General features: G+C 48.8%; 1 protein-coding gene across 1 annotated transcript in view; it reads right to left on the reverse strand.

The window, feature by feature from the left end:
- LOC144609311 (misshapen-like kinase 1) overlaps positions 1-16592 on the reverse strand; it is a 55962-nt gene extending 39370 nt beyond the window's left edge. Inside the window, exons 1-4 of the mRNA XM_078427742.1 lie at positions 16554-16592; positions 13636-13860; positions 5843-6022; positions 2106-2360 (exon numbers count right to left, since the gene is read on the reverse strand). Of these exons, the coding sequence (XP_078283868.1) occupies positions 2106-2360; positions 5843-6022; positions 13636-13860; positions 16554-16592 (699 nt within the window). The remainder of the gene's footprint in view (positions 1-2105; positions 2361-5842; positions 6023-13635; positions 13861-16553) is intronic.
- Between the last annotated feature and the right edge of the window lie 4234 nt (positions 16593-20826).

Below are 20826 nucleotides of genomic sequence, written 5' to 3' on the forward strand. Positions count from 1 at the left end.
TTGCCAATTTGTTTGAGCGTACAACAGGTACGCGATTCTCTTTGTTTTGGACAAGCTCAGAGTCAAACTGCGTGGAAACAGGCCCTTCGGCCCAACTTGCCCACACCGGCCAACATGTCCCAGCTACACTAGTCCCACCTGCCTGCGTTTGGCCCATATCCCTCCAAACCTGTCCTATCCATGTACCTGTCTAACTGTTTCTTAAACGATGTGATAGCCCCAGCCTCAACTACCTCCTCTGGCAGCTTGTTCCATGCACCCACCACCACCTGTGTACCACTCAAGATTCCTGTAAAGGTCACCCCTCAGATTCCTCTTAAATCTTTCCCCCTTCACCTTAAACCTATGGTTCTCGATTCCACCACTCTGGGCAAGAAACTCGGTTGATTCCTCTCATGATTTTGTACCCCTCTATAAGATCACCCCTCATCCTCCTGCGCTCCAAGGAATAGAGTCCCAGCCTGCTCAACCTCTCCCTGTAGCTCAGGCCCTCCTGACAACATCCTCGTAAATCTTCTCTGTACCCTTTCCAACTTGACACCATCTTTCCTGTAACATGGTCCCCAGAACTGAACACAATAGTCTAAATGTGGCCTCACCAACATCTTATAAGGATCATAAAGGATAGGAGCAGAATTAAGCCATCCGGCCCCTCTAGCCTTCTCCGACGTTCAATCATGGCTGATCTATCTCTCCCTCTTTACCCCATTCACCCCATTCTCCTGCCTTCTCCCCATAACCCCTGACACCCGCACTAATCAACAATCTATCTATTTCTGCCTGAATAATATCCACTGACTTGTGGCCTCCACAGCCGTCTGTGGCAATGAATTCCACAGATTCACCACCCTCTGACTAAAGAAATTCCTCCTCATCTCCTTCCTAAAGGGACGTCCTTTAATTCTGAGGCTGTGCCCTCTGGTCCTAGACTCTCCCACCAGTGGAAACATCCTCACCACATCCACTCTATCCAGGCCGCTCACTATTCTGTACGTTTCAATGAGGTCCCCCCTCATCCTTCTAAGCTCCAGCGAGTACAGGCCCAGTGCCCACAAACGCTCATCGTATATTAAACCCAGTCATTCCCGGGATCATTCTCGTAAACCTCCTCTGGACCCTCTCCAGAGCCAGCACATCCTTGTATGACTGCAACATGACCTTCCAACGTCTATAACCTATACTCAATACTCTGACTGATGCAAAGGCCAAGCTAAGGTAACAGTGGCTAGAGTTGCTGTCTTACAGCGCTTACAGCGCTAGAGACCCGGGTTCAATCCCGACTACGGGAGCTGTCTGTACGGAGATCTCCCCAAGACTGCGTGGGTTTTCTCCGAGATAATAGACAATAGGTGCAAGAGGAGGCCATTCGGCCCTTCGAGCCAGCACCACCATTCAATGTGATCATGGCTGATCATTCTCAATCAGTACCCCGTTCCTGTCTTCTCCCCATACCCCCTGACTCTGCTATCCTTAAGAGCTCTATCTAGCTCTCTCTTGAATGCATTCAGAGAATTGGCCTCCACTGCCTTCTGAGGTAGTGAATTCCACAGATTTACAACTCTCTGACTGAAAAAGTTTTTCCTCATTTCCGTCCTAAATGGCCGACCCCTTATTCTTAAACTGTGGCCCCTGGTTCTGGACTCCCCCAACATCGGGAACATGTTTCCTGCCTCTAACGTGTCCAACCCCTTAATAATCTTATATCGTTTCGATAAGATCTCCTCTCATACTTCTAAATTCCAGTGTATACAAGCCTAGTCCAAAGACGTACAGGTATGTAGCTTAATTGACTGGGTGAATGTAAAAATTGTCCCTAGTGTGTGTGGGATAGTGTTAGTGTGCGGGGATCGCTGGGCGGCACGGACTCGGTGGGCCGAAGGGCCTGTTTCCGCGCGGTATCTCTAAATCTAATACATCTAAATCTAGTCGCTCCAGTCTTTTCAGTTTCCTGCCACACTCCAAAGACCTACAGGTTTGTAGGTTAATTGGCTTGATACAAGTGTAAATTGTCCCTAGTGCGTGGGGATCGCTGGTCGGCGCAGACTCGGTGGGCAGAAGGGCCTGTTTCCACGCTGTATCTCTAAACTAGACTAGACTAGCATTACCTTTGGCGGTGCTTCTTCTGCCTTCTTCACCCACGGGCCAGAGTCGTCCCGGATGGTGCGGGGAGGCAGCACGGGGGTCTCGGAGGTGGGGTCCGAGTTCTGGCGCAGCATCTCACCGCGCTTCACCGGTGCCGGCTCCTGCTCCTGCTCCTGGCTGGGGAAGGCGGCGACGTTCTTGGTCGGCTGGTCTTGGAGCGACTGAGACCGTGGAACCTGCACGGACGGTTTCAGTGCAACTAGGTGCGCCACTTGAAACTGAAAGAGAGTTTGAGGTGTGCATTTAGTCAGTTACATGGGGAGGACTGGTTTAGAGGGACACGGGGCCAAACGCAGGCAAGTGGGACTCGTGGAGATGGGACATGTTGGTCGGTGTGGGCAAGTTGTCCACACTGTGTGACTCTATGACTAACTGCAACCTGGAACGTGGCAACGCCAACAGCCTGACCGCGGGAGAAGACGGCAGGGGAAGAGAAAATGCATTCTGGCCTTCCATCACAGTGAGGAGGAGACTGGAGGAGACTCACTGTGAGGGATGTTTCTTTTTGTGTGATTGTGTGTGTAATTGCTTATTTTTCATTGCTCTTATTGTTTGTTGGACTGTGGGTGACAAAATTACGTCCAAAAGACTTGTTTTTTTTGGATGACAATAAAGGTTATTCTGATTCTGATTCTGATGCTCAAACCCTGACTGATGAAGGCCAATGTTCCAAAAGCCTTCTTGACTACCCTGTCTACCTGCGACGCCACTGCAAGGAACTATGTACCTGAACTCCAAGATCCCTCTGCTTTACAACACTCCCTAGTGCCCTGCCATTGATGCTGAAATCCAAACAAAAAACAAAAAACAAAGTGCTGGAGGAACTCAGCGGGTCAGGCAGCATCTGCGGAAGGAAACGGATAGACGACATTTTGGTCGGGACCCTTCTTCGGAGTTTTATGAACGAGGTTGAGGAGCAGCAATAAAACGCCAGCGGAGTTGGCATTTTCTGTTGGTTTTCTGCGTGGAAAAACATCGCTCTCCAGTACGAAATGCAAACAATTTGACATGCAAGGTCGGATTAGGGGCCCGCTTACTGAGCCTACAGCCGTAATGTTTCATCTGCTTCAATGAGTAGGAGATGGTGGTATATTTCCCACACCGGTGAACATCCAGGGAATGGACATCGGGAGGGTGGACTCTTATAAGTACCTGGGTGTTTACCTCAACAATAAACTGGACTGGACCAACAATATCAATGCACTGTACAAAAAGGGCCAGAGCAGACTTTACCTGCTGAGGAGACTCGGGTCCTTAGGAGTGCAGGGGGCATTCCTAAGGACCTTCTACACACGGTGGTTGCATCGGCCATTTTCTATGGAGTGGTCTGCTGGAGCAGCAGCATCTCAGCGGTGGAAGGGAAGAGACTCGACAAGCTGGTCAGGAAGGCCAGCTCTGTCCTGGGTTGCCCCCTCGACTCAGTGCAGGCGGTGGGAGAGAGGAGGATGTTGGCAAAGATAACATGGCTGCTGGACAACGACTCCCACCCCATGCAGGACACTGTCACTGCACTGAGTAGCTCCTTCAGTGACAGACTCCTTCACCCCAAGTGCGTGAAGGAGAGATATAGGAGGTCCTCCCTTCCTGCTGCTGTGAGACTGCACAACCAGCACTGCTCCCAGCAGACGCGTCAACAGACCAGTCAACAGTAAAGGAAAAACACAGTAAATGATGACAATTATCCTTGTCTTTACTTTTATATATAACGAATGTCTCTTGCTATCCACTTTGCTGCTGTAACTGATTGAGAATGATCAGCCATGATCACATTGAATGGCGGTGCTGGCTTGAAGGGCCGAATGGCCTCCTCCTGCACCTATTGTCTATTGTCTAACTGCAAATTTCCCCGGTGTGGGACAAATAAAGGAATATATTATATTATTATATTATTATGATCCGACCCAGGTCGGATCGCCCGGTGCGGGGGAAGCTGAGACTCCCCCCCTCCCTCCCCCCGATGCAGGAGCTTGAGCGCCACGACGCAAGGGCCCAAACGCCTCGCGAGCAAGATCGTCCCGTCAACGGAAGGCTCGAGGGAGAACAAAGGAGGAAAGAGATTGAACTATTTTTCGCCTTCCATCACAGTGAGGAATGTGGAGGAGTCACTGTGGTGGATGTTCATAGAAACATAGAAAATAGGTGCAGGAGGAGGCCATTCAGCCCTTCGAGCCAGCACCGCCATTCAATGTGATCATGGCTGATCATCCACAATCAGTAACCCGTGCCTGCCTTCTCCCCATATCCCTTGATTCCACTAGCCCCTAGAGCTCTATCTAACTCTCTCTTAAATCCATCCAGTGATTTGGCCTCCACTGCCCTCTGTGGCAGAGAATTCCACAAATTCACAACTCTCTGGGTAAAAAGCTTTTTCTCACCTCAGGTTTAAATGGCCTCCCCTTTATTCTAAGACTGTGTGGCCCCTGGTTCTGGACTCCCCCAACATTGGGAACATTTTTCCTGCATCTAGCTTGTCCAGTCCTTTTATGATTTTATATGTTTCTATAAGATCCCCTCCCACCCTTCTAAACTCCAGTGAATACAAGCCCAGTCTTTTCAATCTTTCCTCATATGACAGTCCCGCCATCCTAGGGATCAATCTCGTGAACCTACGCTGCACTGCCTCAATTACAAGGATGTCCTTCCTCAAATTAGGAGACCAAACCTGTACACAATACTCCATATGTGGTCTTACCAGGGCCCTGTACAACTGCAGAAGAACCTCTTTACGCCTATACTGAAATCCTCTCGTTATGAAGGCCAACATGCCATTAGCTTTCTAATGGAAATACATTTCATGTTGAAGTGTATTTTGTGTGTCCTGTAGCTTTTTATTGGTGTGACTGTGTGGCAAATGAAATTTATCATATGTTGCAAAACATACTTGGCTAATAAAGCATGATTATGATTAAGATTATGATATTGGGTAGGGAGGAACTGCAGATGCTGGTTTAAACTCTGGACCCCAAATGCTGGAGTAACTCAGCGGGTCAGGCAACGTCTCTGGAGAGAAGGAAAGGGTGAACTTTCGGGTCGAGAGTCTCAGTCTGAAGAAGGGTCTCAACCAGAAAACGTCGCCCATTCCTTCTATCCAGAGATGCTGCCTGTCCCGCTGAGTTACATAGAAACATAGAAAATAGGTGCAGGAGTAGGCCATTCGGCCCTTCGAGCCTGCACCGCCATTCAATATGATCATGGCTGATCATTCAACTCAGTATCCTGTACCTGCCTTCTCTCCATACCCCCTGATCCCTTTAGCCACAAGGGCCACATCTAACTCCCTCTTAAATATAGCCAATGAACTGGCCTCAACTACCTTCTGTGGTAGAGAATTCCACAGATTCAGCACTCTCTGTGTGGAAAAAAAACTTTCTCATCTCAGTCCTAAAAGACTTCCCCCTTATCCTTAAACTGTGACCCCTTGTTCTGGACTTCCCCAACATCGGGAACAATCTTCCCGCATCTAGCCTGTCCAACCCCTTAAGAATGTTGTACGTTTCTATAAGATCCCCCCTCACTCAATCTTCTAAAGTACTGCAGCATCTTGCGTCTATCTTCAGTGGTATTCGGGACGGAGCAGTAACTGTTGACAAGAGCAGGGAGAATCTGCGAACCATTTGTGTCCGTGAAGTTATCCAGAGCCCGTGGTTGACCACCCGCCCAGAGGAAGGATAAAAGTAGCCCCTCACTGGCACGCACCCACCTTTGACTGGGCTCCCTGTGGCTCCACTGGGCGGTGCATGGGCGGCGTCTGAGAGGCTTGGGTGGAATTGTTTGGGACCGGCTCAGAGAGGGACTGCAGCGACGGGTCGGATATGGTGGTCCCCATCTTCGGCTTCGCAGCGGGAGAGTTCTGCCGGTTCATTTTGGAGCGCTCCTCCACCTTGACACACAGAGCAATTGGGTTCAGGTCCATTACTGTCACGACACGATACACGATAGGGCGCGCGGGGCATGGAGCGCAGGAGGATGAGGGGTGATCTTATAGAGGTGCACAAAAACCATGAGAGGAATAGATCGAGTAGACACACAGAGTCTCTTGCCCAGAGTAGGGGAATCGAGGACCAGAGGACATAGGTTCAAGGTGAAGGGGAAAAGATTTAATAGGAATCTGAGGGGTAACATTTTCACACAGAGGGTGGTGGGTGTATGGAATGAGCTGCCAGAGGAGGTAGTTGAGGTTGGACTATCAGGGTGGCACGGTGGCGCAGCGGTAGAGTTGCTGCCTTACAGCAAATGCAGCGCCGGAGACTCAGGTTCGATCCTGACTACGGGCGCCGTATGTACGGAGTTCGTACGTTTTCCCCGTGACCTGCGTGGGTTTTCTCCGAGATCTTCGGTTTCCTCCCACACTCCAAAGACATGCAAGTATGTAGGTTAATTGGCTGGGCAAATGTAAAAATTGTCCCTAGTGGGTGTAGATAAGTGTTAATGTGCGGGATCGCTGGGCGGCGCGGACCCGGTGGGCCGAAGGGCCTGTTTCCGCGCTGTATCTCTAAATCTAATTTTTTAAAAAACCAACCCATCATTTAAGAAACAGTTGGACAGGTACATGGATAGGACAGGCTTGAAGGGATATGGACCAAGCGCAGGCAGGTGGGACTAGGGTAGCTGAGACACTGTTGGCCGGTGTGGGCGAGTTGGGCCGAAGGGCCTGTTTCCACACTGTATCACTCTATGACAGAACTTTATTTATCCCAGGAGGGAAATTGATCTGCCAACAGTCATTAAAAACACAAAGAAACATGAAATTAAAGTGGAAAGGCTTAGGGGATGTGCAAAGATTGGGGGGAGAGTCAGTCTCAGTCTATCCCACGACAGAAGGCGGTGGATTGTAAAGTTTGAGAGGCACAGGGCAGAAGGATCTCTGTGGCGTTCTGTGCCGCATCTCGGTGGATGTGCGTGTGCATGTGCGTGTGCCGAGGAAGAGTGAAGATCTTTTAGCTTTGCCTGCGATCCAGTCAAATCAGACAATCCAGTCAAATCAGTCAACTAGGCAGGCAAAGAATCACCACACTTTGTTGCCATCTTGTCCAAACGTCAAGGCAGTCAAGTAACGTGCAGGAAAATAACTGCAGATGCTGCTTTAAATCGAAGCTGGACACAAAATGCTGGAGTAACTGAGCGGGTCAGGCAGCGTCTCTGGAGAGTAGGAATGGGTGACGTTTTGGGTCGAGACCCTTCTTTCAGGTACTTTAATAGCGAGTCTGGGTCAAAACGTGGTCATAGAGCTGGAGGGCAGGAGGAATCACAGAGGGGGAGCAGTGAGAGAGGATGTTGATAAACTCTCGTCGAAGAGAGGAGGAGAAGAACTTCTTCAAAGTGGACATACCTTGAGGAGAATTTGCAGTGGAAATGTTTCCTACACATTTGCAGGATGTGTAGGAAAATAGCTGCAGATGCTGGTTTAAATCGAAGGTAGACACAAAATGCTGGAGTAACTCAGCGGGACAGGCAGCATATCGGGAGAGAAGGAATGGTTGACGTTTCAGACTGAAGAAGGGTCTCGGCCTGAAACGTCACCCATTCCTTCTCTACGGAGATGCTGTGTGACCCGCTGAGTTACTCCACCATTTTGCGTCTACAGTCAAGTAATGTGATATAAATCAGACAATGAATACAATCAAGACAAACACAAGTACCCCCACGGGCAGAGCACAGAGAAAAAATATCAGAGGGAAGGATATTGCTCAGATTTAGTTTCGTTTTTGAGATGCAGCGCGGAAACAGGCCCTTTGGCCCACTGCGTCCGTGCTGACCAGCGATCCCCTCACACTATCCTACACACACTAGGGACAAGTTACAATTACACCAAGCCAATTAACCTACAAACCTGAGGTAGACACAAAATGCTAGGGTAACTCAGCTGGTCAGGCAGCATCTCGGGAGAGAAGGAATGGGTGATGTTTCGGGTCGAGACCTTTCTTCAGAAGGGTCTCAACCTGAAACGTCACCCATTCCTTCTCTCCAGAGATGCTGCCTGACCTGCTGAGTTACTCCAGCATTTTGTGTCTACCTCAGGTTTGAAGTATCCTTCTCTCCAGAGATGCTGCCTGACCCGCTGAGTTACTCCAGCATTTTGTGTCTACCTTCGATTTAAACCAGCATCTACAGTTTTTTTCCTACACCTACAAAAGTGTACGTCTTTGGAGTGTGGGAGGAAACCGGAGATCTCGGAGAAAACCCAAGAGGTCACGGGGTGAACGTACAAACTCCGTACAGACAGCATCCATAGTCAGGGTTGAACTTGGGTCTCTGGCGCTGTGAGGCAGCAACTCTACCGCTGCGCCACCATATGGGTAAATGTAAAAAGAAATTGTCCCTAGTGGGTGTAGGATAGTGTTAATGTACGGGGATCGCTGGGCGGCACGGACTTGGTGGGCCGAAAAGGCCTGTTTCCGGCTGTATATATATGATATGATATGATATGATATAAGAGATAGGCGATTGTATCGGATGGTAGATGATTCACCTCTGGGACCAGCAGGCAAAGAGTTGCCACCATTTTGTCGAAATGTCAAGGCAGTCAAGCTATTTGATCTTCATCAAGATCTCCAGTGGTTTTTATGGATTGGATAGCTGCGCAATCTCGATTGAGAATTTGGTTTGGATCAAACGGGACGGAGCTGAATGTTGTCACGATTCCTGATTTCCAATGCACCCAGAGGCAAATACGTAATTTAAGGGATGACAAATGCTCAATGCTAAATTGTGACGGGCAGCAATAGGGAACAGATTATTATGTGTGGATATTTAAAGTCATGGTTTTTGAACAACTAGACAGTGGGTGAAGCAGCATCACACAACCACGGTTAAACTATGTGCAGGAAGGAACGGCAGATACACAAAATGCTGGAGTAACTCAGCGGGTCAGGCAGCATCTCTGGAGAGAAGGAACTGCAGATGCTGATTTAAACCGAAGATAGACACAAAAAGCTGGAGTAACTCAGCAGGACGGGCAGCATCTCTGGAGAGAAGGAATAGGTGACGTTTCGGGTCGAGACCCTTCTTCAGACTGAGAATCAGGGGAGAGGGAAACAAGAGACACAGACAGTGAGATATAGAACAAATGAATGAAAGATATGCAAAAAAGTAACAGTGACAAACAGGCCACAGTTGGCTTATTATTGTTAGATTATTATGTATGGATAAGGTCACGATGTTTCAACAAGCAGACAGTGGGTGAAGCTACATCACACAACCACAGTTAAACTATTGCAGTCACAACGTGAGAGATGACATTTTAATGCCTCGTAGACAATACAGACATAGCGTTAAGGCCAGCCAACTAATTCTTTAACATAAGATAGGCACAAAGTGCTGGAGTTTAGAAGGATGAGGGGGGGGACACCTCATTGAAACTTACTGAAGTGAGCGGCTTGGATAGAGTGGATGTGGAGAGGATGTTTCCACTAGTGGGAGAGTCTAGGACCAGAGGGCACAGCCTCAGAATTAAAGGACACTCCTTTAGGAAGGAGATGAGGAGGAATTTCTTTAGTCAGAGGGTGTTGAATCTGTGGGATTCATTGCCACAGACGTCTGTGGAGGCCACAAGTCAGTGGATATTTTTATGGCAGAGGTAGACGGATTCTTGATTAGTGCGGGTGTCAGGGGTTATGGGGAGAAGGCAGGAGAATGGAGTTAGGAGGGAGAGATAGATCAGCCACGATTGAATGGCGGAGTGGACTTGATGGGCCGAATGGCCTAATTCTTCTCCGATCGCTTATAACCTTATGAGGAACTCAGCGGATCAGGCAGCATCTCTGAAGAAAAAGGACAGGTGATGTTTCTGATAGATCTGGAGAGGTGAGAGAAGGCTCTAGCGGTCTACTTTTACGCTGCAAAGTCAATGCTATTCTTTGCAAGGAGAGCAAGGAACCAAAGGGTCAAACCAACAAAAGATATATAAGAAAATAACTGCAGATGCTGGTACAAATCAAAAGTATTTATTCACAAAATGCTGGAGTAACTCAGCAGGTCAGGCAGCATCTCAGGAGAGAAGGAATGGGTGACGTTTCGGGTCGAGACCCTTCTTCAGACCAACAAAAGACATCAGTCTGAATAAAGCTCCCGGCTCAAAACGTCAACTATTCATTTTCTCCACAGCTGCTGTCTGACTTGCTGAGTTACTCCAGCACTTTGCGTCCATCTTGGATACAAACAAGCATCTGCAGTTCCTTTTTTTAAAATCACATTTAATTCTTTGACGCCTTGTTCACATATTTTAACCCGAGGGGCTGGATAAGGAACACTCAATTCTGCAGAGCTTTACTGATCTTTTATCTTTTAATGGTGGCCTTAAGCAAGCAAAGACCTTGTGTCTGTATAAATCTGCAACTGTGAAAATTATGTTTCCCGTGACTTTAAAAATAAATGTATTCACAGGATGTTGGCGGTGATCAAGGCTGACATTTCTGTCCATATCTAATTTGCCCTGCACTAATTTGCCTCGTGCCACAGCTGTAGAGTTGCTGCCTCATAGCACCGGAGACCCGGGTTCCATCCTGACTGCGGGTGCTGTCTGTGCGGGGTTTGTACGTTCTCCTCGTGACCGCGTGGGTTGCCTCCGGAAGCTCTGGCCTCCTCCCACAGTAACCTACAAACCCACACATCTTTGGAGCGTGGGGGGAAACCGAAGATCTCCCACGCAGGTCACGGGGAGAACGTGCAAACTCCGTACAGACGGCGCCCGTAGTCGGGATGGAACCCGGGTCTCCGGCGCTGCATTCGCTGTAAGGCAGCGACTCTACGGCTGCGCCACCGTGACCGCCTGGAGCCTTTCCTCCAGGAGCTTCAAAGACGTGCAGGTTTGTAGGTTAATTGGCTTGGTGTAAATGTAAATTGTCCCCAGCACGTAGGATATAGAGGACGGGGAAATCGCTGGTCGGCGCGGACTCGATGGGCCTGTTTCCGCGCTGTATCTCTCTAAACTAAAATAAACTGACTGACTTAATACCCAAACAGTCTTTCCAGGTGAGACAGAGGTTCACCTGCACCTCCTCCAACCTCATCTATTGCATCCGCTGCTCTAGATGTCAACTTCTCTACATCGGCGAGACCAAACGCAGGCTCGGCGATCGTTTCGCTCAACACCTTCGCTCAGTCCGCCTTAACCAACCTGATCTCCCGGTGGCTGAGCACTTCAACTCCTCCTCCCACTCCCAGTCTGACCTTTCTGTCATGGGCCTCCTCCAGTGCCATAGTGAGGCCCACCGGAAATTGGAGGAACAGCACCTCATATTTCGCCTCGGCAGCTTGCAGCCCAGCGGTATGAACATTGACTTCTCCAACTTTAGATAGTTCCCCTGTCCCTCTCTTCCCCTCCCCCTTCCCAGATCTCCCTCTATCTTCCTGTCTCCACCTGTATCCTTCCTTTGTCCCGCCCCCCATGACATCAGCCTGAAGAAGGGTCTCGACCCGAAACGTCACCCATTCCTTCTCTTCAGGGATGGTGCCTGACTCGTTGAGTTACTCCAGCTTTTTGTGAATACCTTCGATTTGTACCAGCATCTGCAGTTATTTTCCTACATAATCAGAGGGCAGTTAAGGTCAAGTGGGTCTGACCAAAGTCAGACTAGGTAAGGACTATAGATGTGGCCATGGAGCAAATGAGAATTTCAATGAGGGGGATGGACGTTTGAGCAGAGGGATGACAGTGTACAAACCAAGGCATTGAGGCACAGAAAACTGCTGTTCCTGTAGCAGATATTAAGCAACAGTAGGTGTAGGAACCGGAGATGGACACAAAATGCTGGAGTAACTCAGCGCGACACACGGATCTCTGGAGAAAAGGAATAGGTGACTTTTCAGGTCGAGACCCTTCTTCAGACCCAAAACGTCACCCGTTCCCTCTCTCCAGAGATGCTGCCTGCCCCGCCGAGTTACTCCAGCATTGTGTGTCTATCTTAAGAAACCATATATGTTGCTGGTCTTTAGACAGCTATGGCTAAACCAATGTGTGGGGAAGAAAACTGCAGGTTTAAATCAAAAGTAGACACAAAATGCTGGAGTAACTCAGCGGGACAGGCAGCATCATTGGAGAGAAGGAATGGGTGATGTTTTGGGTCATATCATATCATATCATATATATACAGCCGGAAACAGGCCTTTTCGGCCCTCCAAGTCCGTGCCGCCCAGTGATCCCCGCACATTAACACTATCCTACACCCACTAGGGACAATTTTCACATTTACCCAGCCAATTAACCTACATACCTGTACGTCTTTGGGTCGAGGCCCTTCTTCAAACTAGGGACAATTTACAATCTTTATCGAAGCCAATAAACCTACAAACCTGTGCATCTTTGGAGTGTGGGAGGAAACTCAAATGTCACCGTACCGTAACTGGTACATGTGACAATAAACTGACCTTGAAACCAGAGCACGCGGAGAAAACCCACGCGGTCACGGGGAGAACGTACAAACTCCGTACAGGCAGCACCCGTAGTCAGGATTGAACTTGGGTCCCTGGCGCTGTGTGGCGTCGTCTGTACCGCTGTGCCACCGTGCCTCACCATTAGTCTTGAAATGCTTTAATATCTTTGAGAGAGTTGGAGGGCAGGGGTGGGGGGGGGGGAAGGGGTGCTCTTGGGGGAAATCAAGAACTTAAATCACTGTTTTTGAGGAATGTTTAATGGAGATGTGTGGAGTAAGGTTTTTTTCCCCATATTCTTGCTATTGAGGGCGTGCAGCGTAGGTTTACTAGGTTAATTCCCGGAATGGCGGGACTGTCATATGTTGAAAGATTGGAGCGACTAGGCTTGTATACACTGGAATTTAGAAGGATGAGAGGGGATCTTATCGAAACGTATAAGATTATTAAGGGGTTGGACACGTTAGAGGCAGGAAACATGTTCCCAATGTTGGGGGAGTCCAGAACAAGGGGCCACACACAGTTTAAGAATAAGGGGTCGGCCATTTAGAACTGAGATGAGGAAAAACTTTTTCAGTCAGAGAGTTGTGAATCTGTGGAATTCTCTGCCTCAGAAGGCAGTGGAGGCCAATTCTCTGAATGCATTCAAGAGAGAGCTAGATAGAGCTCTTAAGGATAGCGGAGTCAGGGGGTATGGGGAGAAGGCAGGAACGGGGTACTGATTGAGAATGATCAGCCATGATCACATTGAATGGCGATGCGTAGAGGCTCGAAGGGCCGAATGGCCTCCTCCTGCCCTTATTGTCTATTGTCTATAAGAGTGGCGGGGGCCTGAAAACGCACTGGCAGAGGCAGATGATGAGAGTGGCATTTCAGAGGCATTTGGAGAAGCGCGTGGAAGTGCAGGAAATGGAGGGATAGGGGTTACGTGCAGGCAGATGCGATCGGTCCAACTTTAGTTTGGTTTTTCACGCGTAGGAAGGAACCACAGATGCGGGTCCACACCGAAGATAGGACACAAATAAGCTGGAGTAACCCAGCGGGTCAGGAGGAGTTCTGGAGACAAGGAACAGGTGACGTTTGGGGCCGAGGCCCCTCTTCAGACGGACACGTTGCACGCATTACCTCCTTCGCCCAGGCTGGCTTGTCGGTGGGATTCACATTCTTGTTGTAGTAATAGAGCTGCTTCTTCTCTTGAGGCTGTTGCTGTTGCTGCTGCTGCTGCTGTTTCTGGAGCTGCTGCTGCTGTTGCTGCTGCTGTAGGGACATGAGGAACGCATGCTCCTGCTGCAGTTGCCTCTGCAGCCGCTCGGACTGCCTCTGCTCCTCCAGCTGCTTCCTCTTGTACTCCTGAACAAAGAAGATGGAGGTGGGGACGGCAGTGAGAACGGTGACGGTCAGGCACCACGGTCACCGCGCGCAAAACCCGCCAACTCAGCCATGCCAACGTAAAACTACCCGGTCAGTCCACTACAGCAACTAACACATCAGCCAAAACATTATGCCCTGATGAGCCAAAACATCACGCCCACCTGCCTAATATGCTGTTGGTCCTCCGTGTGCAGCCCCATACGCAGCAGGGTGCGATGCACTGTGTATTGTGACACATTCCTCCCGTGACCACCATTAACATTTTCTGTGACTTGTGCCACAGTCGACCTTCTGTCGGTTCGGATCAGACGGGATAGCCTTCGTTGCCCTCGCGCATCGATGAGCCTTGGGCGCCCAACATTTTTTTAGATTTTAGATTTTTAGATTTAGAGATACAGCGCGGAAACAGGCCCTTCGGCCCACCGAGTCCGCGCCGCCCAGCGATCCCCGCACACTAACACTATCCTACACACACTAGGGACAATTTTTTTTTACATTCACCCAGTCAATTAACCTACAAACCTGTACGTCTTTGGAGTGTGGGAGGAAACCGAAGATCTTGGAGAAAACCCACGCAGGTCACGGGGAGAACGTACAAACTCCGTACAGACGGCGCCCATAGTCAGGATCGAACCTGAGTCTCCGGCGCTGCGTTCACTGTAAGGCAGCAACTCTACCGCTGCGCCACCGTGCCACCCCCTGTCTGTCGCCGGTTTGTGGGTTTTGCCCTCCTCGGACCACTGTCGGTCGGTACTCACCACTGCTGACCGGGTGCACCCCACAAGCCTTGCCGTTTCAGAGATGCTCTGACCCAGTCGTCTGGCCATAACAATTTGGCCCTTGTCAGGTCTTTACTCCTGCCCATTTCTCCTGCATCCAACACATCAACTTCAAGAACTGACTGTTCACTTGCTACCTAATATATCCCACCCCTTGACAGGTGCCATTGTAACAAGATAATCAATGTTATTCACTTGGCCTGTCAGTGGTCATAATGTTTTGGCTGATCACAGCGGCACTAACGTGAACACCAACATCTCCCTTGTCAGCATCACTAGCAGCGTGCACTATTTCTTTTACTTTAAACTCATAGCAAGTCAACCAAAGGATGCAGAAGTTTCAGCCACAACCCATTAAAACCAAAAAAATGAGGGCGTATGTGTTAACGACAGGGCGATAGTACCCCTGGCCTTGTTTCCTCGAGTGGTAGAGTCCTCAACTGGAGGACACAGCCTCAGAATAAAAGGACGTACCTTTACAACGGAGACAAGGAGGAACATCTTTAGCTTAGTTTAGACAGACACCAAAACCTGGAGTAACTCAGCGGGACAGGCAGCATCTCTGGAGAGAAGGAATGTGACATTCCGGGTCGAGCCCTTCTTCAGACCCTCAGTTTAGGGACATAGAGTGGAAATAGGCCCATGGAGTCTGCGCCCACCAACAATCCCCGTGTACCAGCACTGTCCTAAACACTAGGAACAATTTACAATTTTTTACGAAAGTCTGCACATCTTTGGAGTGTGGGCATGCGTGTTAATGGAATGTTGGCCTTCATAACAAGAGGAGTTGAGTATAGGAGCAACGAGGTCCTTCTGCAGTTGTACAGGGCCCTAGTGAGACCGCACCTGGAGTACTGTGTGCAGTTTTGGTCTCCAAATTTGAGGAAGGATATTCTTGCTATTGAGGGCGTGCAGCGTAGGTTTACTAGGTTAATTCCCGGAATGGCGGGACTGTCATATGTTGAAAGACTGGAGCGACTAGGCTTGTATACACTGGAATTTAGAAGGATGAGAGGAGATCTTATCAAAACGTATAAGATTATTAAGGGGTTGGACACGTTAGAGGCAGGAAACATGTTCCCAATGTTGGGGGAGTCCAGAACAAGGGGCCACAGTTTAAGAATAAGGGGTAGGCCATTTAGAACGGAGATGAGGAAAAACGTTTTCAGTCAGAGAGTTGTAAATCTGTGGAATTCTCTGCCTCAGAAGGCAGTGGAGGCCAATTCTCTGAATGCATTCAAGAGAGAGCTCTTAAGGATAGCGGAGTCAGGGGGGTATGGGGAGAAGGCAGGAACGGGGTACTGATTGAGAATGATCAGCCATGATCATATTGAATGGCGGTGCTGGCTCGAAGGCCTGAATGGCCTCCTCCTGCACCTATTGCCTATTATCTAATGGCAAGGCAATAGCACACGTGCCTTGTTTCCGGATGTGGGTTCGTCTAGGACTGCTGAGCACAGCCTCAGAATAAAAGGACGTACATTTAGAATGGAGAAGCGGAGGAGTTTCTTTGCCAGAGTGTGGTGAATGTGGAATCCATTGCTACAGACGGTGGTAGAGGCTAAGTCATAGGTTATTTCTAAATCGGAGATTGGCACGTTCTTGATTAGGAAGGGAGCCAAAGGTCACGGGAAGAAGGCAGGAGAATGGGGTTGAGGAGGGGAGAAGATTGATCAGCCATGATTGAATGGCAGAGCAGACACGATGGGCTGAATGGCCTAATTCTTCCCCTGTGTCTTAAGGTCTAATTACTTATTAAGCACCAAGTCTGGGATCACAAATAGACCAGGCTAAGGAGAGAGGTTTCCTCATTCAAAGGTAAATGAATCTTTTGAATTTAATAAACGGATGGATTCCTTCAGTCCAGAATTTTACCCCCGAATTAATTTTTACTTTAAGGCATAAACTGTCAAACCTCTGACTTAAGCACATGTTACTAGGAAAAATAAAACTGCAGAAGCTGGTTTAAGTCGAAGGCACACAAAAACGCTGGAGTAACTCAGCGGGTCAGGCAGCATCTCGGGAGAGAAGGAGTGGGTGACGTTTCGGATCAAAGCTTTGGAATGGGAGTGAGTAAAACATTTAAAAAGAGATTAGATCAGAGAGCAAGAGTTCTGTGCCGTAGGGCTGATCAAGATCTAGAACAGTGAACGCCAATCTCCCACACTGCCAAAGCATTTGCTTTTCATTCATCGCACTTAAAAGGTAAACATCTGCTCCTCCTCCACATGCAACACTCCACAGCCGAGAGGGAGGCCAGCCTACCTCTGTCAGTTTTATTCTATAAATAACACCTCGCACAGCAGAGGAGCAACCCAGGGTTTCACACACACGCTTTCACCCTGGGAAGAAACATTTGACGCCAGGCTCTCAGTTGCCACAGTGTCAAAAACTGGCCACTTAACACACGGAAAGACAAATGGAGGGCTTTGAGCGGCTGGATTTTATGCCATTAGGGAAGGAAAACTTGTCATTTAGACTTTGGAGTTTACTTTTGGCTTTAGAGATAGCGCGGCAGTAGAGTTGCTGCCTTACAGCGAATGCAGCGCCGGAGACCCACGTTCCATCCCGACTACGGGCGCTGTCTGTGCGGAGTTTGTACCTTCTCCCCGTGGGGTTTTCTCCAAAATCTTTGGTTTCCTCCCACACTCCAAAGACGTGCAGGTTTGTAGGTTCATTGGCTTGATAAATGTAAAAATTGTCCCTGGTGTGTGTAGGATAGTGTTAGTGTGCGTGGATCGCCAGGCAGTGCGGACCCGATGGGCCGAAGGGCCTGTTTCCGCGCTGTATCTCTAAATAAAAAAACCCTAAATAAGGCGTGGAAACAGGCCCTTCGACCCAACTTGCCCATGCCGAACAACATGGACAATCTATACTAGTTCCATCTGTCTGCCCTGCATCCCTCTAAACTTATCCTTTAGTCTTTAGATTTTAGAGATACAGTGTGGAAACAGGCCCTTTGCCCCACCGATACTGCTCTAACCACCGATTACCCCATTCACTAGCACCATCCTACACATTAGGGACACTACAATTTTTACAGAAGTCAATAACCTAAAACAAATTTGTGTCTCTGGAGTGCGGGAGGAAACCGGAGCACCCGGAGAAAACCCATGCAGGTCACGGGGTTAACGTGCAAACTCTGTACAGACAGCGCCCCTGGTCAGGATCAAACCCGGGTCTCCGGCGCGGTGGGGCAGCAGCTCTACCCGCTGCGCTGCCATGCAACTGGGGTGTTGTACTGCTCTTTATAAAGTACGGGGGTAGACAACAGACAATAGGTGCAGGAGGAGGCCATTCGGCCCTTCGAGCCTGTACGCACCGCCATTCAATGTGATCATGGCTGATCATTCTCAATCGGTACTCCGTTCCTGCCTTCTCCCCATACCCCCTGACTCCACTATCCTTAAGAGCTCTATCTAGCTCTCTCTTGAAAGCATTCAGAGAATTGGCCTCCACTGCCTTCTGAGGCAGAGAATTCCACAGATTCACAACTCTCTGACCGAAAAAGTTTTTCCTCATCTCCGTTCTAAATGGCCGACCCCTTATTCTTAAACTGTGGCCCCTTGTTCTGGACTCCCCCAACATTGGGAACATGTTTCCTGCCTCTAACATGTCCAACCCCTTAATAATCTTATCCGTTTCGATAAGATCCCCTCTCATCCTTCTAAATTCCAGTGTATACAAGCCTAGTCGCTCCAGTCTTTCAACATATGACAGTCCTGCCATTCCGGGAATTAACCTAGTAAACCTACGCTGCACGCCCTCAATAGCAAGAATATCCTTCCTCAAATTTGAAGATCAAAACTGCACACAGTACTCCAGGTGCGGTCTCACTAGGGCCCTGTACAACTGCACACAGTACTCCAGGTGCGTTCTCACTAGGGCCCTGTACAACTGCAGAAGGACCTCTTTGCTCCTATACTCAACTCCTCTTGTTATGAAGGCCAACATTCCATTGGCTTTCTTCACTGCCTGCTGTACCTGCATGCTGGTGGGGGGGGGGGAGGAGGGAAACAGATTCAAGAATGACTTTCCAAATAGAATTGGATATGCACTGGAAGGGGAAGGGGGAGGGGGAGGGGAATATTGGCGATTATGGGGAAGGGCCAGGAATGAGACTAATTGGATATGCTTTTCAAAGAGCTGGCTGATATGATTCCACAGCGCTGTTTGCACACAGCAATGGGAGGGGAGCACACATGCCAGCAGATAAGACAGGTTATAATTAGCAATAGCTTCATTGCTTCTATCTCCAATGTGGAAGATAATTGAAGTCCAGAGAAAAATATATTGCTACTGAAATCATCCATAATCAGTCATGGTGACCGTGAAACATGTCGAATACTGTAAAAAAAGAAGGGTCTCGACCCGAAACGTCACCCATTCCTTCTCTCCCGAGATGCTGCCTGACCTGCTGAGTTACTCCAGCATTTTGTGAATAAAAACTCACTTTGTTTACCTAGTCTGACTTCCAAATAGTTTCAGCTTCAATATTTCCTTCTGAAAAGACTGAGCAAGCAAAGAGGGCGAGGGGTGACCTTATAGAGGTGTATAAATCATGAGAGGAATAGACCGGGTAGACGCACAGAGTCTCTTGCCCAGAGTAGGGGAATCGAGAACCAGAGGACATGGGTTTAAGGTGAAGGGGAAAAGATTTAATGGGAATCTGAGGGGTAACTTTTTCACACAGAGGGTGGTGGGTGTATGGAACGAGCTGCCAGGGGAGATTGTTGAGCCAACGTTTAAGAAACAGTTAGACAGTACAGGGATAGGACAGGTTTAGAGAGATATTGGCCAAACCCGGGCAGGTGGGACTAATGTAGCTGGGCAGGTTGGGCCAAAGGGCCGGTCTCCACGCTGTACCACTAGATGACTCTAAAGAGAGACGGTGGGGGAGGAACACGCAAGATTAGGATGGGGCAGCTCGAGGTGCCAATGGCAGAGCGACTGATTGATTATTTGAAAGGTACAGTATGGAAACAGGCCCTTTCGGTCCACTGTGGTTTATGATTGTGTGTGTGTGTTATTGCTTATTTTTATTGGTTTTATTGTTGGACTGTGGGTAATTTTTCATTTCGCTGCGCATTTTATAGAACTTATAGATTTTAAGATTTTATAGATCTTATAGAAACTTACAAAACTTACAGGCTAGATGCAGGAAGATTGTTCCCGATGTTGGGGAAGTCCAGAACAAGGGGGTCACAGTTTAAGGATAAGGGGGAAGTCTTTTAGGACCGAGATGAGAAAGTTTTTTTTCACACAGAGAGTGGTAAATCTGTGGAATTCTCTGCCTCAGAAGGTAGTTGAGGCCAGTTAATTGGCTATATTTAAGATTGAGATAGATGTGGTCCTTGTGGCTATAGGGATCAGGGGGTTTGGAGAGAAGGCAGGTACGGGATACTGAGTTGGATGATCAGCCACGATCATATTGAATGGCGGTGCAGGCTCGAAGGGCAGAATGGCCTACTCCTGCACCTATTTTCTATGTTTCTATGTCTATGTTTATGTGTATGTGACAAATAAATTGACTATTGACTGAGTCCATGCCGACCATTGATCACACGTTATTTATTCACAAAATGCTGGAGTAACTCAGCGGGTCGGGCAGCATCTCAGGAGAGAAGGAATGGGTGACGTTTCGGGTCGAGACCCTTCCCCAGACTGACATTCCATTCCTTCTCACCCGAGATGCTGCCTGACCCGCTGAGTTACTCCAGCATTTTGTGAATACTTTCGAATAGGGCGGCACGGTAGCGCAGCGGTAGAGTTGCTGCTTTACAGCGAATGCAGCGCCGGAGACTCAGGTTCGATCCTGACTACGGGTGCTGCACTGTAAGGAGTTTGTACGTTCTCCCCGTGACCTGCGTGGGTTTTCTCCGAGATCTTCGGTTTCCTCCCACAATCCAAAGACGTACAGGTATGTAGGTTAATTGGCTGGATAAATGTAAAAATTGTCCCTAGTGGGTGTAGGATAGTGTTAATGTACGGGGATCGCTGGGCGGCACGGACTTGGAGGGCCGAAAAGGCCTGTTTCCGGCTGTATATATATGATATGATATGATATGATTTGTACCAGCATCTGCAGTTATTTTCTTACACTACTTATTGATCACACGTTGGTCACACTGGTTCGATATTCACATCCACTCCCAATTTCTGGATG

Source organism: Rhinoraja longicauda, chromosome 34 (assembly GCF_053455715.1).
Source record: "Rhinoraja longicauda isolate Sanriku21f chromosome 34, sRhiLon1.1, whole genome shotgun sequence".
NCBI classification, from domain to species: Eukaryota; Metazoa; Chordata; class Chondrichthyes; order Rajiformes; family Arhynchobatidae; genus Rhinoraja; species Rhinoraja longicauda.